Source organism: Diabrotica virgifera, chromosome 1 (genome assembly GCF_917563875.1).
Source record: "Diabrotica virgifera virgifera chromosome 1, PGI_DIABVI_V3a".
Classification (NCBI taxonomy): Eukaryota; Metazoa; Arthropoda; class Insecta; order Coleoptera; family Chrysomelidae; genus Diabrotica; species Diabrotica virgifera.
The window spans coordinates 202477342-202488963 of NC_065443.1; the positions used below are offsets into that span (position 1 = coordinate 202477342).

The window sequence follows — 11622 nt, forward strand, 5'->3', positions numbered from 1 at the left end:
TTGAAATCTCTTTTGATTGAAACAATATTATATGTATAGACCAGGGCGGATCTGTAAAAAAACGTCTATTTGTGGATGTGCGAGGTGGCATTCGGATTTTTGCAGATAAAGTTAGATGACAACTTCAATAATAATAATTGACTTATGCTCCTTCTCAAATATGCCCGGAACATTAATAAAAAAATTAAAATATTTAAAAATTTCGAAAAACATTAATTTTTTTCTACATTCTTTGCTTATAACTTTAAAACGATTCATTTTGGAGCAAAGTCGTAGGGAATTAAAATAAAGATAATTGAATTTTTTATGATATACGACTAGTTAAAAATGTTTTTAAATTATTACCCTTTCTGAAAAATAGCAATAAATACAAAATAAGGGGGCAAAATAGGCCTCTTCTTATTCAGTGTTTTTCAACAACTTTGATTGCACTTAGAACCTTCGTAATTCGCATAGAAAATCCTTATAACATACTTAAATCGTCCACCAAATTTCATTAAAATCGACCTGATAGATTTTGCAATCTAAATTTTTTTTTAAAGTTTAAATTTTTTAAAAGCTTTCTGAACAGAAAGTAGACCATTTAGAAGTTTGCTAATTTTTTCACATATAAAGAGGCTCTCTACCTATCTAATACACTTTACAGAATTAAAATCGGATTATCTAAGCGGCCTCAGCACTGTTTTAAAGTTATAAACAATTTTTTGGCTTATAAACAAATACAGTGAGGACGTTTGAGTTGGAATAAATTCATTTTCTCGAGAATGGGCGTCTCTGGAGATAAATCCCGAAATAGGTCGATTTTTATTTTTAAATTCTAATTGTTTGGTATACATATCATACTAGTGACGTCATCCATCTGGGCGTGATGACGCAATCGATGATTTTTTTTAAATGAGAATAGGGGCCGTATGATAGCAGGCCGTATGATTCCGTCGGTATAACAGGTTGCCTTGCAACCAGATGCAGAACAGTATGTACCATAAATGTTTTCCACTTTTTAGCACTTTCTTTAATTGAAATTTAAAATTATTTACCACCAATAACTTACGCCCACGTGCACTCATTACGAAATCTGTTATCTGTTACAAGAATTTCAGTCATTTTCACAAAATTTATTTGGATTTTCTCTAGTAACTCTTCCAAAAGACAATACATAAATGATGAATACCTTTTACACCACCTTCAAAGAGAGTAATTTTTACAGGTACATACCTGGAATACCCGTATTAAATTATCAACATTACTTAAAAATGAAAGTTACTAATTCACCGGTAGTTAGTGGGTTATCGAAGAATTACCTGCGCGCCAGAGTTACGAGTTGGCCTGTAATTAGGTTGGGGGATTAAAATAGTTACGAATTCACCGAGACCCATAAAAATTAATGTTATTACAAAAATCTTTTTAAACTTCAAATTAAATGCTTTTTGAGATTAAATCTGAATGCAGACATTATTGTGGCAGACTTTGAAATAGCCGTTCACAATGGCATAAGAACAGTGTTCCCAAATTCCAAAATAGTAGGCTGCAGGTTTCATTTGGCACAAGCATGGTTCCGCAAAATTCAAAATCTGGGCCTCGTTCCTGATTACAGGATCGAAAACAGTGAAATTGGAAAATGGCTACGATGTATATTTGGTTTATCATTCTTGAATCCATCGGAAGTAGGTAATTGCTTTGCTTTCGATTTTTCGGAAATACAACCCCAAAACGAACGTCTACAATGATCGTTTGCTGACTATTTATTTGGGGGACAATTATATTTCCGAAGATGCCGTATTTCCGCCTTGTTTATGGGCTGAACTCATCAATAGTATAGAAAGGAGCACAAATGCATGTGAATCTTTCCATGCTAAATTTAATGCACGTTTCTAATCGGCACATCCGTAAATTTTTAATTTTTTTTTGAAGTTTTAAAACAATTTCAAACAGACACTTATATAAAAATGCAAAGTTATTTGTAGGAAAATTCAAGAATTCAAAAAAAATAGACGAATATAAAAATCAATGGATCTATTTCAAGATTCGATTTTGTAAAATGTATAGCATATTTTTATAAACGTTAAAATGCACATTGTATGTACCATGTACCTACATTATTAGTAATACAGTGATGAGCGCGCTAATAATCGGTAAAATAACGCAAAATATGGAAAACATAATACATTGTGAAATAAAAAGAGATGAAACTAGTTGATGTGGAAATTATCGATATAAACGTATAATTTATCAAACTTTAAAAGGGTAAACCCTGTAGTTGGCTGTATACCTTTGTTAAGACAACGTAGAATGAAGTAAACACTTCTGTTGTATATAGGTATATTATAAATTTATTAAAAAATTTTTTTAAAATTCATCCACAAGGGAGTGGTTGTACAAAACGTTTTCGGTCAAACTGACCATCCTCAGTGTAAACGTCCAGTGTACAAGTAATTGAAACTAGCCACTTGAATAGGTGTAAAACCTCAAAATAACATTATTGCTACATTATGAGCTGTATAGTAATCGACAATAAGTCGATGTATTAAGATTAAAAATGTATCACATGTGGATGTATGTCATCCTTGCTCGGAATTAGCACAAGGTTGTGATCAGGTGAAGTTGGTTGTTAACCTCTCACCTGATCACAACCTTGTGCTAATTCCGAGCAAGGATGACATACATCCACATGTGATACATTTTTAATCTTAATACATCGACTTACTGTCGATTACTATACAGCTCATAATGTAGCAATAATGTTATTTTGAGGTTTTACACCTATTCAAGTGGCTAGTTTCAATTACTTGTACACTGGACGTTTACACTGAGGATGGTCAGTTTGACCGAAAACGTTTTGTACAACCACTCCCTTGTGGATGAATTTTAAAAAAAATTTTTTAATAAATTTATAATATACCTATATACAACAGAAGTGTTTACTTCATTCTACGTTGTATAATTTATCATTACATTACATAGTTTCCCACCTTTAAGACGTCTGTGACAGGAGTACATTTTATAAAATTCTCCTGTCACAGTGAAAGTAGTCATACTTCTCCGATACGTCTAAAGGTGGGAAACTACGTAATGTAATATTAATTTATACGTTTATATCGATAATTTCCACCTCTACTAGTTTCATCTCTTTCTACTTCACAATGTATTATGTTTTCCATCTTTTGCGTTATTTTGTATAGTTAACAGTTTTTGCATACTGTTGAGTATTTTTTTATATAGGTACATTTCAACATAGAATTGATGAGTGTACTTGGTTTTGTAAAATAATATAGATGAATTAAAAGGTACCCATATAAAAAATATACACATTTTAATTTTTATACAAGAAAAATCGTAGCAATAATACATAAGAGAAAAATTTCTGTATTAAAACTCCCAACGGTGACATGATACTTTCATACTGATCTATAATTTTACGGGGACGAGTTGATAAATATATTTTTATTTATTACATGCTATACATGCTATGCATGTATTCATACATGCTATTCTCGGGGACTGATGAATGTTTCTTCAGATAGGAGATTAACCAAATTGGTAATTTTAATCTCGGGGACGAGTTAATGAACGTCCGATATTTTGATCGTTTAACGATATGACCACTTCTCGAAGGCTTCTAATTTGTTCATCATATTTACCTTTATGATCCAGGTTTCACATCCATATATACCTACATATACTCGAACGTTTTAAGAACTTGATTCTTAGTTCGGTGTAGATTTGTAGATGATATTACTATATCGGTGTTGAATTTGCTCTAACTGGTCAGTAACAAGCAATTATCTAATCAATCAGTAACAATAACAAGTAACAATCTTCTTTGTTTTAAACAAACCAACTTGGTAGCTAGTCTTATCGAAGTCTTTCATGTTTTGATGACATATAATTTTTTTGGTCTATAAGAATTTCTTAGTTCTATAAGATTCAATTTTGTTTATAATTTATAACATCTCTTAGTGTAAGAGAAACATGACTATAAAGATTTACAACCACACATCCTTAACAGTAAATGAATATTAATATGTTTGCTCAGCTTAACTTTCCCATTCTCTTCGGCAAGGTGTGTTGTTTGTCCGCGAATCCACCTAAAGTGACTATTGTTTGTTTTGGCTCCTAGACACAGCAATTACTTATGAAGTTACTGTTAGTATAGAAAAGGAAAAATAGTTCGTTTGTGTTGGTATCTCTGGGACGACTTGTAAATACCGGGACAGGTAGATTGTGAAGTCAGGGGATTTTACTGCCTTTTGTTGGTGCCACGTTGTAAAATTATGTGTCAATGGGGGAGATGTAATCCTGGGGACTGGTTTTATTGTTGTATAGAAGCAAAAAATATGTTTTAGTAGGAAAAAAATACTCTTTGTGAAATGTTAAGCATGCCTATATTTTTATTGTATAGCTATCCCTCAACTAATTGACCATTCGATAGAAATTCTATACCTTTCAAATAATTTTAATGAAACATGTATGTATGTTGTATGTATATGAAACTATGTATCATCAACAGAGATATGAAACATGGCAGGTTAGGAAGAGGCCAGACAAGTTAATTACTTGGGATATTTATCAACAAAAGCAGATTCGAAGCGTATAATGTAGGGTGACCAAATGTCCGTAAAAACGGGACTGTCCCGTTTTTTTTAACTGCAAAATCGTTGTTTTTATTTATTATACGCCCCACATTTTAAATTAAATTACATATTCATAGGTAAATTGAAAAATGTTATACATATCCCAAAATAGCTAAAAAGAGCATGTTTTAATGATTACGTCTCGATGAAGGCCCCTGGGGCCCCCTTTAGCTGATGCGTCCCGTTTTTTCAAGTTTATGATTTGGTCACCCTAGTAAGTATACAGTAGACCAGGGGTCACCAATTAGCGGACCGCGGTCCGCATCCGGACCGTAGGCTAGTTTTGTGCGGACCGCGATTAAATTCAGAATATAGTGTTTTGCAATTTTTGGTAAAATGTTTGGCCATGAAATTGTGTAGGTACTATGTTTGACTCAACTTATATGTGCGAAGCCGCTTTTTCAAGAATGAACTTTATTAAAAATCGGTACAGATCTCAGTTAACATATGAATGATAATCACCCTAATGAAAATCAGTTGCAATGAACTCATTTCAGAGTATTCCCGACTTCAGACAGGTTGTACTTACATGTTTTTTACATAGAAAAGAATTTTTTTAAATAAATTCTAAATTATCTTTTTGCTCCTAAAAATATATATTTATGTTTTTTGGGTGATTTTAAACAAAAAAGGTCTCTTGTCATTTTTCTCAAAAGTTTTCGAGTTATCAGCGATTTAAAATGTGAAAAATGCGGCAAAACGCATTTTCGAGGCTTGAAAACTCATGTGTAAATTATTAGTGTTCCGGTTGACAAGTGCCTAAATTGAAGCTTATACATTTAATTTCAAGATTCTAACTAGTAATCGGGGCTTATTTCAATATAAACCGTTGTTTTTAATTGTTAATTGTCGGATTTCGCACTTTATGATGCGCCTCTGTCGCATGTATACCTACATATCGTCGCCTCAAAGCAACAGTAGGATATGTACATATCCTACTGTTGCTTTGAGGCGACGATATTATACGTACTTACTTATGCGAAAAATTCCCCCAAATACTTGACATTTATTAAAAATTTTTAATATATTATTAACATAGTTTTTTAAATAATTTATTTATTTATTCAATTAATTATTGCCAATGTGCTAATTAAATACGCCAATCATATAGTGCGACGCGCCGCCGCGGCTGATTAAGGGCCGAGAGGACGCGCATAATTATCAATTAAAACAACGATCTAAATTGAAATATGCCCAATTACTCATCAGCATCTTGAAATTGAATGTTTAAATTTCAGTTTAGGCACTTGATAACCTCAAAAATAATAATTTACACATGAATTTTCAAGCTTCTAAAATGCTTATTTTCGCATTTTTCAAATTTTAAATCGCTTAAATCTCGAAATCTATCAACTTTTGAGAAAAAAGATCTTTTTTGTCCCACAGAGATGGCCCAAAAATGCTGAAAACATATTTTTATGGGGCAAAAACCGTGATGTTTTGAATTTGTTAAAAAAAAAGTGTATAAACATTTTTTGTTTAAACAAAAGTATTAAACAATTTCTAATTTCGCCCGGCACCCTTCTGATTTGTTATTATGATGGGGATGATATGTTTTAACAAGAACCCTTAAAGAAACCGAATCATAATAAACGGACACAAGTAGCATTACGTCCGGACCCCGGAAGTGTCATAGGTCTTCGAAACGGACCCTCAGGGAACATAATTGGTGACCTCTGCAGTAGACTCCCGTAAGTTCGGTCTCCGCTTAGTCCGGCCGGCTCTCTGCCTGTACCGGCCACTAATTTAGACCAAACTGGGCTAAATTTTAAACTTCTGCCCAGAAAAACCTTTGCCCCCCGTAAGAAACATCTGTTGCGAGGTTTAAAGTCAGCAAAGAGATGATAACGGTCGACTTGTGTTCAAATGATTCGGGGATCCACAATGATCCCTATTTGTCATTGGCACAGCAGCAAAACTGAGAACGTTTATGAACATAAACGTGGAAACTCTCCCAGTGTATTATCGGTCGCAGAAATAAGCGTGGATGGACACATATTTGTTCAGAGAATAGATCGTTTACGAATTTGTTCCCAAAGTGAAAAAACATTAGACAAAATTAAAACTGCCCATCAACTATTTCCTGATAACGCGCTTACTCACTAGGAATATATTCAGTGTGACGATAGTCCATTGAGTGTTTCAAGAGGAAGTATCCCAATAGGAAGTTTGGCCAAATATAGAAGATAAGATTAACCAAGCAAACACAACAGCAGATGAGCCAAACAACATTCCTGTTAACGAACCTGATGACAATGCAGCTCTATCTATTTTATTAGGCCTACTTACAGTTCTGTAAGTATTATTTTGTAGTGTTTTGTAACCAGTCTTTTCATATGTGTTAAATATAAATGTCAGAGTATCCCTTTGTGTTGTATTTTACATAGTGTGTAAGTGTTTTGTGTTTGCTAGATTCTTACAAACAATAAATGGGCATTTTTTAGATAGGCATCGGTTAGTTCGGCCTAGCCTAGGGTCCAGTCCCGAGGTGGCCGAACTTCGAGAGTCTACTGTAATTGCATTTGAAAAGAGGGTCTACCAGTGAAAAGGATTAAAACTGAACGGAATAGGAAGGACTTCCTTGGCGCGGTGCAGACATGTGACAAAACGTTCAAACACTGTTTGTTTATAGCTTTGTTTAACAATAAAAAAATTAATTTTTGGGAATGCAAATAATCCAACTTATTCTTCTATGGCACTGGCACTACAGCCCAAATTCAGCCTTAGCTTCCTTTATTTTTTGCCTCCAGCCTTGATTGTCTGTGGCTGCTCTTCTCCATACACGGACTCCTAAAAGGACTTTTGCGGCACTGTTTACTCCGTTTTCTTGGCTTTCCAACCGGTCTCTTTCCCTGCATTCTAGCATTCAGTGTTCTTTTTGGTAGCCTATCCTCTCCCATTCTTATCACTGCAAATGATTCAACTTGGGTATAATTTGACTTGAACTTTCAAATGCTGCAAGCAAAATTGCTATTTTATTTTTTAATCAAAAGTTATTCGGGTTCAAAAATGGCAATTTTTCGATTTTTTTAAAGTTTAATCGCGTTTATCTCGAAAACTATGCATTTTACGAAAAAACTTGTAAGAACATTTTTTGCTTAGAATGACCCAGAAAATACAAAAAAAGTTTTGTTTTGCAAAAAATCACTTTTGATCTGCCGTTAACATAGGGGTGAGGGGGTAACAAGGCACCATAGCACCTTCGGCCAAGATTCAATTTTCATCATTCAAGGTCTCAGCTAAAAGAATCCGAACATAGTTGCCGGTCCTCAGGTTTTGCATACTCAAATGCTTCCAGGGCCAGGGCCTGCACTATATAATATACATCAGAACAGCAACTAGAGTCAATAAAATAAAACGTTATCCGTCGGCAAGTGTTTCGAGCTTCCCACACTGAGTAAAAATGTAAAGAGAGCAATTTATAAGCGATCTTTAGATCCTTGATTAACAATAAATACCAAAAATCTGTATTTTTAATGATAAAATGTCAAATTCTTAATTTTGCTGAGCTGTGGCATACCCGCCGCCACGTTGTTGTCGAACTTAAAAACGGTTTATAAGAAAAAAAATTGATTGGTTGTATTTTAAACAAGTGTTACCGACCACGTGTCTTCGATTAAGTGTTTATTTAAGTACGTTGCAGATATAATTAAAGTTTTGAATAGATACAAACACGTTGTCAAGTTTATCTTTCCGTCGGAAGGTTAATGTGACTAGCAGGTCTAAAAACCTGCCAAAAGTGTAGATTCTAGTCAAAATATCAGTGAAAACTTACCGGATGACGAGCTGCTGCCACAGCTGCTGCCGCCGCTGCATTCATTCCAGCACTAGGATACATTTTCCGTCAGCAAATCATGATATTCCAAAATACACTGTACTTAATCCAGAAAAAGCGTAACACTTAATCCACAAAAAGCCAATCACTATAGCCGATGATCACAACACTCACTGTAAAAACAAAACACTGAACAACACCGTTTCCTTTAATCCACACAAGTTGTTTGGGTTGGCCAGAGATGCAGCGATGTTCGGAAATAACCGTGACGCGCGAAACTGTTCACTCAGAGGTTCGAGAAGCACTGACTCGTTTGGCTTCCCCTTCTACTCGCCGGAGAGCGGATCGCCCCTCTCCGCGCTGCCCTAACCGCTAACACACACATTCCGCGCTCTACAAAAAAGCATACAACAACCCCCAATCTCTCAAAACACCGGTAGCTGTATTATCCGCCGCCGCGGAAAAAAGGAAGAAGGCTTTCGATCGAAGCGGGGTAATTAGAAGAATTAGTGTACTAATAAATGCGGTAATGAGCTAATAATATGAAAATTCCGTCAGCCAGGGAACTAATGGCGGTATTGACAGACAACTAGGTCGTAGTTGGCGGTTGTAATTGGCCTATGATTGTAATTAGAACAGGACTTGCTATATACAGGGATTAACTGAAGCAAAAAAGTTTCTCAACTATACTTTTACGACGGCTTACTTATTTTACCTATAAAATCTTTTAAATGCCCCTTTATGTACGTCAACATCATTCTTTTGTCTTTGGGACGCATTTTCTAACACAAGAATAAAACATTCATTTTTTATAGATAATTATTTTTTTTTCTTTTGCGGTTTACGTCTGTTGTTCCATGCTATTTTTATTTATTTATTTTTATCCCTTCCTGTTTCCTCGTGTTTCATCGATGTTCTTTGATTTCATAACTTTCTGCTTTAATGTATTTTTGTTTTTCTTTCATTTGATTTCTTTCGTTATTTATTTTTAATTATCTTCTTTGTTTTTCATTTCCGCTGTTTGTTGTTTATTAATTTTTATTTTTCTTTTTTATTTTGCTATTAATTCTTGACTCCCTTTTTCTTTCTTCCTTTGCTTTTTCGGAATGTCTACAAAGTAATAAGGACTACATAAAATACAATAACAAAAATTAGGATATAATATCGTAACATTATTGTATATGTATGTCATAACGTGTTGAAAAATGTCACAAATTTAAAATTAGTTATTATTAGGTATACAGTTGAGTCCCCGAGTCTTTACCCGTGCGTCATCATTTAAAGCATAAGAAATAAGTCGGAAATTCACTAAACGCAACAGCAAGTGACAAAAAGTGGGTATTATTCGATAATGGTAGGGGAGCCCAAGCGGGGATTTTTGCAGTAACTCGAGCGCGTCAGATTATCATATGGGGAGAAACCTGGTACCCTGCAGATGTATAGTACCCTCGGAGATCCGTGGAAAAAATTTACACCCAAAATAACAAAATTCAGTTTGGCAACACTGTGCGAATGTTGATAGTAACATATCCTTTTTAAGATAAGCACAACTGTAATTTAGTCCAAACAAATTAATATATTTTTTTGCCAACAAAAATGAGATTTTTCAACCAAATAATGTTTCAAATATGATGTGCAAAATAATTTTTAATTGAGTTCTGCTAATGGGCTTGCTTTTTTTGTCATTAAATTAAAAAAAAAACTAAATTTTACTCATTAAATCAATGTTGTCCGGTTATCGTCTTAATTATTTTAACTGTACTAATATCCGTTGAGTATTTATGAATGATTAATAGGTCGTTAAAACATTTTATCTCTAGCGGCTTCTGGAATATCGTAAAAATATCGAATTTCATTGATAAAATGCGCATATTCCACCGATCTTCGCTTCGACAATACCTCTACCATATATTGACTCTAAACACAGGGGAGTTCGTTAAGGGGGGCTGAAAAAAAATATATCCTTAGAAAAACTCGAAATCGTCAGCTTAAGATAAGGTACGTTAAGTACATGCAAAACAGTGTATGTTTCAAAAATCGATTTGAGCTATCGATGTAAGGAAATAGCTGAGTCACAAAGTTTCACAAGAAAAAAGCCAATATTTCGCGCAATGAACGATAGATCTAAAAACTAAAAAATACGTGCTCAATATTTGTTAAAAATCTATCGAATGATACCAGACACGACTCCCCACGGAGAGGGGTGGGGAGTAAAATTAAAATTTTAAATACGACTCCCGCGATATTTCACGAAATGAACATCAGATCGAAAAACTGAAAAATACACTTATTCAATACGTTTAAAAAATCTATCGAATGGCACCAAACACGACCCCCCACGGAGGTGGGGTGGTGGGGGTTACTTTAAAATTTTAAATATTAGCCCCCATTTTTTATTACAGATTCGGATTCCTTACGTAAAAATAAGTAACTTTTATTTGAAACATTTTTTCGAATTATGGATAAATGTCGCTATAATCGGAAAAAACGATTGTTGAAAATGGAAAATTAAATTAAAAATGGAAAGTCCCCACTAAAATGGAAAACTTTACTTAACTTTTTTTATTTTAGAACCTACTCTTCACAACCCAATAGGTCCCCGAAGCGCTTGAGTGACTGCACATTTAGCATACTTTCCTCCCCTATTATAAAATTAGACGTTATCAAATAAATAGAATGTCAAATTTAAGTTTTGCTTTAAAATTTTGGTGCATAATTACAGCTACATTTGAAGTAGCTTAATACATTCTTTTATTATCATTGATTAATAAATAAATAAACAATTTATAAAAAAATCGATAACATCTTTTCTTTTTGTTATTTTATTCACTTTGGCGGAACATCATATACAAGCATTCCTTAACTGTGTCTGTGTCAACAATGAGGTTATTTGTACGTTGTCAAAATTTATCGTAAAATAACATAAACGTATCATAAAATTTTAACTCCAATATAAAATTAGTTGTGAAAACAACTGTTTGTATACTATAAAACTTCAAATTGCAAAAATTCGGCAAAATAACAGCAAAAAATTCAACAAACTGACAGCCACAAAAGTAAAAAAAAAAGTCAGAAATTGTACTTAAAATATGTGAAAGCATCCCCAATCGCCTTTCTTTGTACCTATCTCTTTTCAATGCACTGAGTCTAGATCGTTCATAAAAATAACATGTCTGTGTTTTTACTTAATAACAGGCGGCAGCTGGTTTGTGATTA

General features: G+C 33.8%; 1 protein-coding gene across 2 annotated transcripts in view; it reads right to left on the bottom strand.

Moving 5' to 3' along the window:
- LOC114325807 (transducin-like enhancer protein 4) overlaps positions 1-8719 on the bottom strand; it is a 1285138-nt gene extending 1276419 nt beyond the window's left edge. For both annotated transcript variants that reach the window (XM_050641900.1, XM_050641898.1), the window contains exon 1: positions 8407-8719. In XM_050641900.1, coding sequence (XP_050497857.1) covers positions 8407-8469 — 63 coding nt within the window. In that variant the 5' untranslated portion in view covers positions 8470-8719. The remainder of the gene's footprint in view (positions 1-8406) is intronic.
- Positions 8720-11622: the final 2903 nt, after the last annotated feature.